Genomic DNA, 15,657 nt, shown 5'->3' with positions numbered 1-15,657 from the left:
GAGATGGAAGCATGTTCCCTTGTGAAAATTTACTAACAAAAACAAACAGGCATCTACGTACAGCACCAGTAATTGGCTGCATCACTACTGTGAGTGGAATGTGCATTTATGTGACTACTGGAGAAGGTCTGATGATGTTGTCATTACGGCTGGACATTGGGTAGTGGGAGAGCACTAGAAATTTTTTTTTGCTTACATTGAAATGTGTGACTGAGTAGGTTTCACAAGAAGGTAAAAGGTAAACGCAAGGCAAACTGTGAGCCAGTCTAAGGGTGCGTTCACACCACGTTTTTGCAATACAGTTCCCGTATACGTTTGCTATGTGAAAACCGTATGGAACCGTATTGGAAAACACATGCATTGACTCTCCATTGAAAACCGTATGCCAAAAGATGCATTAGGTTGTGTCCGTTTTGCATCCTGTACGGTTTTGTCAGGTTTTTTTCCTGTACCCAAAACCGTAGTCTACCACGGTTTTAGGTCCGGTTGAAAAACTGTATTAAACCGTATACTTTTTTTTTTTTTTTTTAACATGGGAGTCAATGGGAACCGTACAGAACTGTATGTGCAAACAGTTCCACCCGGTTTTCACCATACAGTTTTTGACAGTTTTTTTCTTGGAATTTCAATCAAACAAGTAAAACTTTATTCAAAATGGAGTGAAAAGTAAAAAACGTAAACTTTTTTTTCTTAAAAAAACGATGCAACCGGATGTCCGTTTTCAAACCATATACGGGTTTTAACTGTATACGGGTAAAAATTTGTACACACGTTTTGATACAGTTTAGTCAGGTTTTGAGGAATCCGTTTTTCCTCACAAACCTGATACGGGAACTGTATTGCAAAAATGTGGTGTGAATGCAGCCTTAGCCAGCCTGCTAAATATCATCCACACTGTTCTTGAAAGGTAGATGAAGGCTTTTCTCTCGTCTTTCACCACTCAAAGTCCTGGGCAGTTGTGTAAACTGCTGTATATCTACAGTAAGGTTAGGCAATATGGCTTAACCCCTTAAGGACTGAGTGTCTTTCCGTTTTTGCACTTTCGTTTTTTCCTCCTTCCCTTTTAAAAATGCCTGATGAAGCAGTTGTACTGTGAAACGCGTTGCATCATGGGTGATTAGAACATCAGTTCCCTTTTTACCACTGTCAGCGCCTGACTATCCCGTCGAATATTGCAGGCTCCATTTCAAGATAACTTATAAAAATCATAACCCAAAACCAATATGATGGCTTATTTTTTGCACCAACAATTCTACTTTAATGACATCAGTCATTTTACCCAAAAATCTACAGCGAAAGGGGAAAAAAAAGTAATTGTGCGACAAATTTGAAGAAATAACGCAATTTTGTAACTTTTGGGGGCTGCCGTTGCTACGCAGTAAAAATCACACCTTCTCTTTATTCTGTAGGTCCATACAATTAAAATGATACCCTACTTATATAGGTTTGATTTTGTCGTACTTCTGGAAAAAATCATAACTACATGCAGGAAAATGTATACGTTTTAAATTGTCATCTTCTGACTTCTGACCTATAACTTATTTTTCCGCGTACGGGGCGGTATGAGGGCTAATTTTTTGCACCGTGATCTGAAATTTTTAGCTGTACCATTTTTGTATTGATCGGACTTTTTGATCGCTTTTTATAAATTTTTCATGATATAAAGAGTGACCAAAAATAAGCTATTTTGGAATTTTTAGCATTTTGCGTGCGATTTAATTAATGATATATTTTTATATTTTGGACATTTCCGCACGCGGCGATACCACATGTTTTTTTTTTATTTAAACGGGAAAAGGGGGGTGATTTGAACTTTTATTAGGGAAGGGGTTAAATGATCTTTATTCACCTTTTATTAAATTTTTTTTTTTTGGGGCATGCTGGAATATGTAGTTTTGCAACAGCTGGAGGGCTACAGTTTAAGACCACTATAAAGTGGTCTCTAAACTGTATCCCTCCAGATCTTGCAAAACTACAACTCCTAGCATGCCCAAACAGCTGTTTGCTGTTTGGGCATGCTGGGACTTGTAGTTTTGCAACATCTGGAGGGCCACAGTTTGGAGATCACTGTGCAGTGGTCTATAAACTGTAGCTCTCCAGATGTTGCAAAACTGCAAATCCCAGCATGCCCAAACAGCAAACTGCTGTCTCGGCATGCTGGGAGTTGTAGTTGCGTACCTCCAGCTGTTGCATAACTACATCTCCCAACATGCCATTCGGTGATCAGTACATGCTGGGAGTTGTAGTTTTGCAACAGCTGGAGGCACACTGGTTGGAAAATACTGAGTTGGGTAACAGAACCTAACTGAAGGTTTTACAAGCAGTGTGCCTCCAGCTGTTGCATAAGTACAACTCCCAGCATGCTCGGTCTGTCAGTACATGCTGGGAGTAGTAGTTTTGAAACAGCTGGAGGTTTGCCCCCCCCCCCCCCCCCCATGTGAATGTACAGGGTACATTCACACAGGCAGGTTTACAGTAAGTTTCCTGCTTCAAGTTTGGGCTGCGGCAAATTTTTCGCCGCAGTGCAAACTCCTAGCGGGAAACTGACTGTAACACACCAGTGTGAATGTACCCTAAAAACACTACACTACACTAACACAAAATAAAGTGTAAAACACTACATATACACCCCCTTACACTGTCCCCCCAATAAAAATGAAAAACGTATTGTATGGCAGTGTTTCCAAAACGGAGCCTCCAGCTGTTACAAAAACAACAACTCCCAGCATTTCTGGACAGCCACTGACTGTCCAGGCATGCTGGGAGTTTAAAAACAGCTGGAGGCACCCTGTTTGGGAATCACTGGCACAGAATACCCCTATGCAATCGCAAATTTAGTTCTCAAATGCGCATGGCGCTCTCTCACTTCGGAGCCCTGTTGTATTTCAAGGAAACAGTTTAGGGCCACATATGAGGTATTTCCGTACTCTGGAGAAATTGCACTACAAGTTTTGGGGGGCTTTTTCTCCTTTTACCTCTTATGAAAAGGAAGAATTGGGGCAACACCAGCATGTTAGTGTAAAAAAAATTTTTTTTTAAATTTACACTAACATGCTGGTGTTGCCCCATACTTTTTATTTTCACAAGCGGTAAAAGGAAAAAAAAAAGACCCCCAAAATTTGTAACGCAATTTCTCCTGAGTACGAAAATACCCCATATGTGGGTGTAAAATGCGCTGCGTGCGCACAAGACTCAGGAGTGAGAGCGCACCATGTACATTTGAGGCCTAAATTGGTGATTTGCACAGGGGTGGCTGATTTTACAGCGGTTCTGACGTAAACGCAAAAAAATAAATACACACGTGACCCCATTTTGGAAACTACACCCCTCACGGAATGTAACAAGGGGTATAGTGAGCCTTAACACCCCACAGGTGTTTGACGAATTTTCATTAAAGTTGGATGGGAAAATGAAAAAGTTTTTTTTCACTAAAATGCTGGTGTTACCCTAAATTTTTCATTTTCACAAGGGAAAATAGGAAAAAAAGCCTCCCGAAATTTGTAACCCCATCTTTTCTGAGTAAGAAAGTACCCCATATGTGGATGTAAAGTGCTCTGCGGGTGAACTACAATGCTCAGAAGAGAAGGAGCGCCATTGGGATTTTGAAGCGAAAATTTGTCCGGAATTGAAGGCCACGTGTGTTTACAAAGCCCCTATAGTGCCACAACAATGGACCCCCCCCCACATGTGACCCCATTTTGGAAAAGTCACCCCTCATGTAATGTAATAAGGGGTACAGAGAGCATTTACGCCCCACAGGTGTCTGACAGATTTTTGGAACAGTGGCCCACTGTTCCAAAGATCTGTCAAATGCCAGTGGGGTGTAAATACTCACTGCACCCCTTAATAAATTCTGTGAATGGTGTAGTTTACAAAATGGGGTCACAAGCTTGGACTACCATTCCAAGCTTTTTCCAAAAGCTCAATGGCGCTCCTCCTCTTCTGAGCATTGTAGTTCACCAGCCGAGCACTTGACGTCCACACATGGGGTATTTCCATACTCAGAAGAAATGGGGTTAATCATTTTTGGGGTCATTTTCTCCTATTACCCCTTGTAAAAATGTAAAGTTTAGGGGGAAAAATGCATTTTAGTAAAAAAAAATAAAAAAAAAAATATGTTTCTTCATTTACACATCCAGCTTTAACAAAAAAATCATCAAACACCTGTGGGTAGTTAAAGGCTCACTGTACCCCTTGTTATGTTCCTTAAGGGGTGAAGTTTCCAAAATAGTATGTCATGTGGGTATTTTTTGCTGTTCTGGCACCACAGGGGGTTCCTAAATGTGACATGCCCCCCGAAAACCATTTCAGCAAAATTCACTCTCCAAAATCCCATTGTCACTCCTTCTCTTCTGAGCCCTCCACTGCGCCCGCCGAACACTTGACATACACATATTAGGTATTTCCTTACTAGAGAGAAATTGGGCTACAAATTTTAGGGGGCTTTTTCTCCTATTACCACTTGTAAAAATTCAAAAACTGGGTCTACAAGAACATGCGAATGTAAAAAATGAAGATTTAGAATTTTCTCCTTCACTTTGTTGCTATTCCGGTGAAACACCTAAAGGGTTAACACACTTACTGAATGTCATTTTGGATACTTTGAGGGGTGCAGTTTTTATAATGGGGTAATTTGTGGGGTATTTCTAATATGAAGGCCCTTCAAATCCACTTCAAAACTGAACTGGTCCCTGAAAAATTCTGATTTTGAAAATTTTGTGAAAAATTGGAAAATTGCTGCTGAACTTTGAAGCCCTCTGATGTCTTCCAAAAGTAAAAACATGTCAACTTTATGATGCAAACATTAAGTAGACATATTGTATATGTGAATCAATATATAATTTATTTGGAATATCCATTTTCCTTATAAGCAGAGAGCTTCAAAGTAAAAAAAAAAAAATGCTAAATTTTCAATTTTTTCATCAAATTTTGGACTTTTTCACCAAGAAAATATGCAAGTATCGACAAAATCTTACCACTAACAAAGTAGAATATGTCACGAAAAAACAAACAATCTCGGAATGAGAATGAAAAGTTAAAGCATCCCAGAGTTATTAATGCTTTAAGTGACAGTGGTCAGATGTTCAAAAAATGGCCGGGTCCTTAAGGTATAAATGGGCTGGGTCCTTAAGGGGTTAAGGTGAAATTGGGCTGAGTCCCTAAGGGGTTAATTCTGACATTAAAGTGCTGGACTACTTTTTTCAAGTTTGTGAACAGAAGGAGCTCCATCTGTCACCCTGTTAGATGCCACCCTATTGTGGAAGGAACCTGGCAACATGTATCAGCTGTCTCCAGCCTCTGATGACACTGGCACAGCTCCTGTGACTATACATGAACTGTTTGGTCATACTGCACAGCTAAGAAGGCTATATGGCTTTGGTGGATTTGGCATCATGTCGCTTTACAGACCCGCTGGTGAACAAGTACAGTGCAATCCCCCTAAGCTGAACTCATTTTGAAAACTATACCCCAAGTGTATTCAACTAGAGGTACAAGTAGTAGTTTTGTCTGTAGTTAAACTGGCATTTTAATTGATAACATAAGGACATATGTAAGCTGTTCAGAGTACATCAGGGCATAGTAAGGTTGCATAATGTATATAAACAGTAAAACTAACAATCCATAGATTTGTATTTTGTAGCAATTCTTTATGCCAAGATGATCAAGGACTGATCTGATTTTCAATAGACTGTTAATGTGCGGTTATTGTTAATGTAGGGTTATTGTGAAGTTATTGTTTTGCAAATGATGGGGAGCCAGATATTGAAGATTACTGCTGTAATACTTATAGCATTTAAATAAGCAAAATACATTGTGCCAATATTGTATCTTTAATGCAAAAAATGTTGATTCCTAAGGTTTAAAGGGGTTGTACCACCACAAAATTTATGTACATTGCATGGATTATAATATAATTAAGATTTTCAATTTTACATCCATTAATCTATCAACGTAGGTTATAACACTTGCTCAGTATGCCCCTACACGGTGATAAAAAGGTGTATAGCAATTCATCCATCTAATAAGTTAGAGCGAAAGGACACACACACTCAGTCACACTCTCTACAACCAGTTTTCTGCATAGTGACTCCATGTTCACTGCAGAGCAGCCCATAACAAGCTTTCTGCACTGCTTAATATGAAAGAACCAATGACTCTGCAGTAGCATGACAGTATAGCTGAAAAGCCTCCTCCTCTGCAGGGGAAGTATGAAGGGTCTAGAACGTCACCTGCCCAAAGGAAGAGGAGACTGATGCTGTGTTGAGCTCCAGTCTCCAGTAGTACCCAATAGCAGCAGGACTAAGGCGGTTACATAAAGACAAAACATACATAAAAAAAAAAAAATTATATTTTATGTTAGAAATACTGTAAATTACTTTAAAACAGCATTTCAGTATCCTAAACATTTTGCTGGGGGAACAGTTGTATAAAAAATAAAATAAAAATAAATAAATAAATAAAAATACTCCCCTACCCTGGTTCCCTGCTGGTCGCTGCTTGTTGCAGCTTTGAGCTGAGATGTCTCAGCAGGGCCTACACACTCAGGCAGGATACTGCTGCAGTAAGTGACTAATGAGATTAGTCTCAAAAGTATCAACAAGCAGGGACCAATGGGGGACGAAGGATAAGGGGGTAGAAAAATAACATTCTTAAAAAAAAAAAAAAAAAAATACAACACTGTATTCATGATTACCCACTTCAACTTTAACAGTTAACCATTTGACTAAATTAGAATTCTTTTTATTTCTAGAAATGTAGATACATTTGCAAAGATTTTCAAATCACTGAGAAATTTCTGTTACAGGTCAGTAGTTTTTTCTACTCTTTTCCAACCTCTCCAATAATCAAAATGTTAAACATAAAAAGCAGCACTCCGTGGTTGCTAAACTCACCTAGATTTCAGTTTACACATTTTTGCTAGATGAAATGTGGCAAATCAGAGAATAAAAATAATTTTATGGCAGACAGGAGACTCGTATCAGATGCATATTCCTTCTTTAATTTGCCCAATAGCAGAAAGAAAAAATGCAAATAATAACATTCAGAAGAAAAAAGGTGTATGATCACCTAGCAACCATATGCGACACCCCCCTTATACTCCACCAATCACATCACTGACTGTCCCATATAAACTGGCTGCAGCTCCGCCTACTCCTTTCTTTCTGCTCAATGGCAGTGACAGGACAGATAAGTTTTAGCTCCGTGGTTTTTCTCTGTAGGATTACTTTTTGTTTTTTTTTGGTGTGATGTTTGCATACGGGCTTCATTTGTCAGCCCAGTTTCCCCTAGTGCCCTCTTTAGTTCTCTTTACTTCGCTTTACTTCATTTTCGCCCTCGTGCGAGCTTTTACTTCATTTTCGCCCTCGTGCGAGCTACCGGTGTAGGTATTAAAAACGCTGGCACCTGCGTTTCTATTCACCCTGTCCTCGGTCCTTTTCTTGTTCCTCCTAGTGTTTCTCCGCTATCCTTACTCTTGTCCTATCTGGCGACGCTTTTCTGCCCTGGTTCTCCGTTACCTGGTTTTTCCCTTGTATCAGCGGGACACCCCCATTGTTAGTGACGTCGGCCTTCTACAGTGCCTGGTCTGCGGAATCAGAGGTTGCATCGGACCTGTCTGATGTTAACGCTTTCAGTAGCGGGGAGGAGGAAGAGTATGTGGAGGATGGTGATGCCCCTTCAGGGTCTGCTTCTTCGGCCGGGAATCCCACAGGGGCAATTCTAGACTCACAAGGGGTTCCCCATTTCGACCCGGAAGGGGTTCCCCATTTCGACCCGGATGACATTAAGTACCCGCGCTCCGGGGACTGGGCACCTCTTCCGCAGGTGTTCAAATACATTGAGTCTTGGTTGCGCAAGACTCAGTATTTATTGAAGTCTGGCAAAAACCTGAGAAAGGGGATAGATAGATCATGCAAGTCCATACAGGACAAACTTTTGGACGTTTTAGGTCCATTGACCAAAATTTTGAATTTATCGGAACAGGTGGTCGCCACGGGCGAACCTGTAAATGCCGATGTACTGAGAGGATGGACGTTGCGTGTGATGTGCATGCTAGGCAATGCCAATTCAGCCATGTCGGTTGAGTGCCTCCGGTCTATACTTATGCAGCTGGATCCACAGTTGACGCACTTGGCCACTGAAGAGCCAGGCCCATCTGCTGATGGCCTTCTTTTTGGCGATTCTTTGATTAAAAATATTAAGTTTGTTGGACTGTTTTCGTGTCTGGATAAAGCCTAGAACTCCCTGAAAAAGTTGTTGCAGGGCAAGGTTTTTGGCAAGGCTGGAAGGGGTAGGGGATGTCCTTCCGGCTGCGGGTCCTACTATAGACCCTATAACAGAGGGTCTGTGCAATACTCATGATAGACAACAGTACCATACAGTCCCTACACCTCAGCCTGTCACACCATTCTTTCCGGCCCGAGGTCGGCCCTGGAGAGCAAGAGGAGCAGCAAGTGGGTTCCTGAGAGGTAGAGGCGCAGGTGAAATTTGTCGCTCCGGTCTTTCCGGAGACCCCAGTAGGGGGCCGACTGGGATATTTTACCCACCCTTGGTCACTGATCACATCACACCTGTGGGTTCTTCAAGTGGTGTCAGGCTATTGCATAGAGTTCATGTCTCTAACCACACAGGTTCAATGGCCAAAGATGATACAGTTTTCGGACTCAGACATAGATCTGATTCACTCGGAATTGAGGGAGTTAAGTTTAAAGAACGCCATAAGAGACGTACCCTAGGAAAAACCAGGGTTTGTGAGCACCATCTCCTTGGTCAAAAAGAAGGACGGAGGACACAGGCCAGTGATAAGTTTACGAGACCTAAACGAATGTGTGGTGTATCGTCATTTTTCGAAACGGAGGGGATACATTTGCTCAGGGATCTTCTCCTGCCGGGAGTCTGGCTAGCGAAGATAGACCTGAAGGATGCATAGCTCACGGTCCCTGTCCATCCTTCTTTCCATCGGTATCTAAAATTTTGTTGGGAAGTCCGGAAGTGGGAGTTCACGTGTCTTCTGTTCGGACTGTCATCCGCTCCGTGGTGTTTCACCAAACTCGTGAGACTGGTCATGGTCATGCTGCGGAGTCAAGGTGTTCGCCTTATTATATATCTCGACGATATATTGATTATGGCATGCACAAGCCATCTGGCCGTGCGCCACGTGCAGTGGACCATATCCCTCCTCTGAGATTTAGGCTTTCTGGTCAATGAAAAATCCGTACCGATTCCAGCACGGGAGATGGAATTTTTGGGGTTTCTGGTGAATACCCAGTTGGCAACTCTGAGTCTGCCGTCCAAGAAGTTGGCCACGATCCACAAAGAAGTTCGTGCGGTACTCCGCAAGCAGTTGGTCTCCTTACGGGCGATTGCTCGGATTGTCAGCTTATTAGCGGCATCCATTCAGGCAAGTTTTCCGGCCTCGCTGCATTACAGGGCACTTCAATGCTTGAAGACCAGGCACTTAACGGGGGGGGGGGGGGGGGTCTGACCTACACAGACTAGTTTCCTTTGTCACAGGAAGCCAGAGAGGAACTCCTTTGGTGGCTTTGGCATGCTCAGGATTGGAATGTGAAGACCATTTTCAATTCCAAACCAGACTTAAGAATAGAGTCGGACGCCAGCCTCAGTGGATGGGGAGCCCGATGCAGTTCGCCCTTGGAATTTTGGCACTTTTGTCTTCAAAAGAACATACTTCTCAAGGCAGAGTAACATAGATCAAGGTTGAAAAAAGTCCAGAGTACCTCCCGGGGATATCCAATTCAATTGTGTATTGGAATTTCAGATACCTCAAGGATCACAGCAATTGGACGCTGGATCCTTCTGTGTTTCGGTCAATCCACTCTTTGTGGGGTCCTCTGAGTATAGATTTGTTCGCTTCTCGTCTTAATCATCAGTTGGCTCTATTTTTCAGTTGGAGACAGGATCCGGAAGCCATGGCAACGGATGCGTTTCTTCAACACTGGCCGCAGGACACCCTGTACACCTTTCCACCATTTGCGATGATTCCCAGGATGCTATGGCAGGCGGAGAATCAGCAGTCGACCCTAGTGTTGATCATCCAGTGGTGGTCGACTCAATCTTGGTTTCCCCAGATCCTAGGGATGGCCATAGATTACCCGAGACTATGTCCTCAGTTCCCTGCGCTTCTTCGGGGTGCGACGGCGGAGCTCCATCCATTGGTACTCTCCGGTCAACTACCCTTGATAGCGTGGTTGATTTCAGGTGATCATCAGTTAGGGGTTGCAGTTCGCAGTCAGCTAGAGACCTCATCCATGAGGTATTGGTGCCAGGTACAAGATCGGCTTACCAGTCAGCCTGGGGACTTTGGGTACATTGGTGCTCACAACGGCATTTGGATAGGTCGGCCATCACTTAGTATGTCGGCTTATGAGGGGAATTCGGTTGAAAAGACTGCCATCTTCCCGATATCAGATCACTTGGGATGTGTCTCTTATCCTGTACATGTTTTCTACATGGGAGGATAATGACGACTTACCTATTAATCTGTTATCTTACAAGTTAACTATGTTGCTTTGTCTGATCTCTATTAATCACGTCTCGGATGTGCGTGCTCTGGACATCTCACAGAGACCGTTTACTCCTCAGGGAGTTCAATTCTCCGCTTACCGACGCACAAAGACGCATCTACGAACGGTTTTCTACCCTATGTTTCCTGCACACCCAAAATTCGTGTTCCGTGGTCTGTTGTTTAAAGTCTTATGAACAAAGGACGGCTTCGCTGCGGCCTGCCCAGAGTTCACAACTTCTCATTTCTTTTTGTTCTCCGCATCTACCCGTTTCTTCCCCCACGTTGGCATGTTGGAAGAAACAGAGAATGTCTTTGGTGGGTATCGATGTGTCTATTTTTAAGGCGCATTCCACAAGGAGCGCCATGTCTACCAAGGTGTTTCAGACAGGAGGTTCGCTTTCTGATATTTTGAAAGTGGCTGACTGGTCCTAGGAAGACGTTTTTAGGACTTTTTATTTTAGGCCTGAACATCATGTTTCTATATCTGTGCTATGAGGTCATAATTTTAGTGTTTATGTTTTAGATGTGCTTTGAACTTGCATCTGATACGAGCCTCCTGTCTGCCATAAAATTTAGGATTTTCCTAGTATTATGACGGAAAATATAGATTTTATAAAGACAGGAGGCGAGTATCGTCCCTCCCTGGTTCCCACCCCTATTTGTGTCACGTTTTTTCTTTTTCAGGATATTGAGAGGTCGATGGTGATCTGGCTGGCAGTTTTCTGAATTCACCCTGTTGGTGGTATTCCGGTTGTAAGTTTCGCCTTGAAGTCCGTCTTCGTTACGGTGGTTCAACAGGAGGTCCGAAGAATGTGGAGATCGTTAGTCATGCTGGCTGTTTGAATCTTCGGGCTCCTGGTTGAGGTCCTGTCCCGTGTGCTGCATGTCATAAAGAAAGAGGAGGAGGAGGAGCTGCAGCCAGTTTATATGGGACAGTCAGTGATGTGACTGGTGGAGTATAAGGGGGGGGGGGGGGTTGCTAGGTGATCATACACCTTTTTTTCTTCTGAATGTTATTGTTATTTGCACTTTTTCTTTCCGTTTCGGGCAAATTAAAGGAGGAATATGCATCTGATACGAGCCTCCTGTCTTCATAAAATCTATATTTTCCGTCATAATACTAGGAAAATCTTAAATTACAATTGCAAAAGTGCTGGCATTATCTTTTGCATACAAATACAAATACATTGTTGGAGAAGTACAAGAAGTTGCAGCTGGTCTAACCCCTTAAGGACTCAGGGTTTTTCCGTTTTTGCACTTTCGTTTTTTCCTCCTTACCTTTTAAAAATCATAACCCTTTCAATTTTCCACCTAAAAATCCATATTATGGCTTATTTTTTGCGTCGCCAATTCTACTTTGCAGTGACAGTCATTTTACCCAAAAATGCACGGCGAAATGGAAAAAAAAAATCATTGTGCGACAAAATCGGAAAAAAAAAACGCCATTTTGTAACTTTTGGGGGCTTCCGTTTCTACGCAGTGCATATTTCGGTAAAAATGACACCTTCTCATTATTCTGTAGGTCCATACGGTTAAAATGATACCCTACTTATATAGGTTTGATTTTGTCGCACTTCTGGAAAAAATCATAACTACATGCAGGAAAATTTATATGTTTAAAAAGGTCATCTTCTTACCCCTATAACTTTTTTATTTTTCCACGTACAGGGCGGTATGAGGACTCATTTTTTGCGCCGTGATCTGAAGTTTTTATCGGTATGATTTTTGTTTTGATCGGACTTTTTGATCACTTTTTATTCATTTTTTTAATGGTATAAAAAGTGACCAAAATACGCTTTTTTGGACTTTGGAATTTTTTTGCGCGTACGCCATTGACCGTGCGGTTTAACTAATGATATATTTTTATAGTTCGGACATTTACGCACGCGGCGATACCACATATGTTTCTTTTTTTTACACTTATTTTTTTTATGGGAAAGGGGGGGTGATTCAAACTTTTATTAGGGAAGGGGTTAAATGACCTTTATTAACACTTTTTTTTTAACTTTTTTTTGCAGTGTTATAGGTCCCATAGGGACCTATAACACTGCACACACTGATCTCCTATGCTGATCACTGGCGTGTATTAACACGCCTGTGATCAGCATTATCGGCACTTGACTGCTCCTGCCTGGATCTCAGGCACGGAGCAGTCATTCGTCGATCGGACACCTAGGAGGCAGGTAAGGGCCCTCCCGGTGTCCGATCAGCTGTTCGGGACGCCGTGATTTCACTGCGGCGGTCCCGAACAGCCCGACTGAGCAGCCGGGTCACTTTCAGTTTCACTTTAGAAGCGGCGGTCAGCTTTGACCGCCGCTTCTAAAGGGTTAATACCGCACATCGCGGCGATCGGCGATGTGTGGTATTAGCCGCGGGTCCCGGCCGTTGATGAGCGCCGGGACCGAAGCGATATGATGCAGGATCGCTGCGCTTCATATCGCGGGAGCCGGCGCAGGGCGTAAATATACGTCCTGCGTCGTTAAGGGGTTAAAAAATTAGAATACATGGTAATCATAGCTTTTCAATAAAAGTACAAAGCTGTTCAAGAAAAACTTACTTCAACAAAGCAAGAAAAGCTGCAGGTTCAACATCTGGCAATTCAATTTCTGTTGACGTTGTAGCCATGCCACCATTAAACATGGCATCGAAGACTGCGCTTCCAACTGCTAAAACAAACCTAAGAAGTACAAAACATGCAGATTAATACACATCAAAATGAGATTTGCTTGCTAAAAATATATGAACTCTTTCCCAGTCAAGGATACCCGATTTATCATGGCAAGGAGGAAGAAACTAAAAGAAGAGTGAACCAAAATCACACCAGAGTAGTGTGAGAGACTAGTGATGTCCTGTGGGGGGCACAGATGTGCTTAAGTCATTCAAAGCAAAGGCCTGTCCACTTCCCTTCTGATTGGTGACTGTTGGAATCTTCAGAAAATTTACTAAGAATCTTTCTCTGCGCTACAGTCATTGCTGTTCTTAAAACATTTTATTTTTTTTAAATAAAGGTTTTATGTTGATATACATTTGTTATTTTGTAAAACACTGTTACCCCTTACAAAAAATCCTTCAAATTATGATCAATGTAGATTACATTACTTCAGAATAAATCAAGTGTTCATGAATTGTTCTCAAATTTTGATCTCCCGTGTATGACTCCAGTATAAAAATTGCACCTCTCAAAGAATTCAAATTGACATTCAGAAAGGAAGAAGCGACATTTGGCTGGAATAGTTTTTGGGGGTCTTTACAAGTTTTTGTTGCATTTACAAACCCCCAATGTGACTCCATTTTAGGAAATTTTCATTTTTACAAGGGCTAAAAGGAGAAAAGGCTCCAAAAATGTGTAACCCACTTTCTCCCAAGTACGGAAATACCCCATATGTGGACACATGGCAGGGCTCAGAAGTGAAAGCATGCCATTGGGATTTTGGAGAATGCTTTTGACGAGAATGGATATTAGGGGTTATGTCACGTTTATAAAGCCCCCGTGATACCAGAACAGTGGAAACCTCCCAAATTTGACCATTTTGGAAACTAAACCCCTAAAAGGAACATAGCTAGGAGTGCAGTGATCATTTAGACTCCACAGGTGTAAACATATTTACTGCCCACTGTTCCAAAAATCTGTCAGACACCAGTGGGGTCTAAATTATCATTCCCCTTGTTACATTTCTTGAGGGGTGGTTTCCAAAATGGGTTCACATGTGGGGTTTAAGTTTTCAGCTTGTATGTCAGAACCTCTTCAACGATCAGCTATTGCAGTGCAAATCACCAATTTAGGCCTCAAATGTACATGGTGCCTTCTTACTCCTGAGCCACGTTGGGCAACACTGTTCTGTGGCCGGATCGTATTCAGTGTACAGATAGCCCTTATTTCTGGTCACAGAATTTTTAATAACCAGCCTTTTTTTGAGGTGCAGGTTTTTTACGCTTTATTTTGGATGTTTGTGCCACCAGCAACTGTTCTGCGCTGTGTGACCGGACCGCAGACACTATCCCCCCAAAAAAAATCACTAAACAGAAATCCAGGTAGACTGCACATGGGGTACGGTCCACAAAACTCTTCCCAAAAAGTAAAGGAAGTGCAAAAAAAATACCATGCACCCTAAAAGAAGCTAGCAGGCGGCAGCAAGTACTGATGGGTCATTTAGTGTAGTGCTTTCCTAACAGTGACCCTCCAGATGTTGCAAAACTACAACTCACTCCCAACTCATGCTGGGAGTTAAAGTTTTGCAACATCTGGAAGAACAGTTTGGAGACCACTAGTCTAGACCACAGAAGTACAAGGTGTTGGGGGGGGGGGGGAGAAGAAAGTGACAGACTAGTGGTCTGCAAACTTTACCCCTCCAGATGTTTCAAAATTACAACTCCCAGCATGCTCAGACAGTCCAGGCAGTTGTAGTTTTCAAACTTCTGGAGGGCCACGGTTTGGAGACTGTACTTTCCCTGTCTGGTCTAATGCTGTCCTTCACCAGTTGCCAGCAGTTGCCGCCACCGCAGGACCACAGGCAGTGTTGTCTGCACACGTCAGAACTTACCGGTCTATCAGTGCCTGAGGAGGAGGGGTGTCTAGCGGTTGTGATAGGGGACATGCAGGGCATACGCCCTGGTGCCTTAAGGCCCAATTGGGTTATTGTTGCTGTCCCCTCAAAATAACACACACCATTAATGTCTAACCTTTGGCAAGAAATGCGAGTACACCCGTAAGTGGAAATGTCCAAAGTGGGCCTAATTAGCCATTTTTCCTCCCAATCTCATGTGACTTGTTAGTATTACAAAGTCTCAGATGTGAATGGGGAGCAGATATCTTGAATTTGGTGCTCTAGCTCTCACACTCTCGAATACTGGTCATTGGAAGTTCAATGTGGCACCTCATGGCAACAAATTAAAATTGCTGCTCTAGAAAAAGATTGCTTGGGCTATGAGAATTTTTCTAAAACTCTGAAACTGAGCTGCAGCACGGGCAAGACCATACAGCAGTTTCACAGGACAGGTTTCACTCAAACAGGCCTCACCCATGATTGACCTACAGCAAATCTTTTAAGTCTGCTGAGCAAAGAAGATGGCATGGCTCTTCCAGGCATTCCAAAAGTTATCCCTTTTTGGGAGTAGCAACAGAATTGGCAGGC

At 42.5% G+C, this 15,657-nt stretch overlaps 1 protein-coding gene and 1 long non-coding RNA gene across 5 annotated transcripts in view; one reads left to right on the top strand and one right to left on the bottom strand.

Annotated features, from left to right (window-relative positions):
• Positions 1–15,657, bottom strand: part of LOC130367941 (BTB/POZ domain-containing protein 2) — a 120,081-nt gene that overhangs the window by 78,540 nt on the left and 25,884 nt on the right. For all 3 annotated transcript variants that reach the window (XM_056570986.1, XM_056570996.1, XM_056571001.1), the window contains exon 2: positions 13,083–13,202. In XM_056570986.1, coding sequence (XP_056426961.1) covers positions 13,083–13,202 — 120 coding nt within the window. The remainder of the gene's footprint in view (positions 1–13,082; positions 13,203–15,657) is intronic.
• LOC130367953 (uncharacterized) lies at positions 5,384–14,511 on the top strand. 2 transcript variants are annotated; one of them, XR_008892221.1, is made up of 3 exons: positions 5,384–5,489; positions 6,752–6,805; positions 13,281–14,511. It is a non-coding gene; the product is annotated as an uncharacterized LOC130367953 (long non-coding RNA). The 2 variants fall into 2 exon arrangements; XR_008892222.1 differs by lacking the exon at positions 13,281–14,511 and adding an exon at positions 11,210–11,343.

This window comes from Hyla sarda, chromosome 1, assembly GCF_029499605.1.
Source record: "Hyla sarda isolate aHylSar1 chromosome 1, aHylSar1.hap1, whole genome shotgun sequence".
Taxonomy (NCBI): domain Eukaryota; kingdom Metazoa; phylum Chordata; class Amphibia; order Anura; family Hylidae; genus Hyla; species Hyla sarda.
Note: the sequence above shows the minus strand (reverse complement) of the source record. Positions and strands in the feature narration are given on the sequence as shown.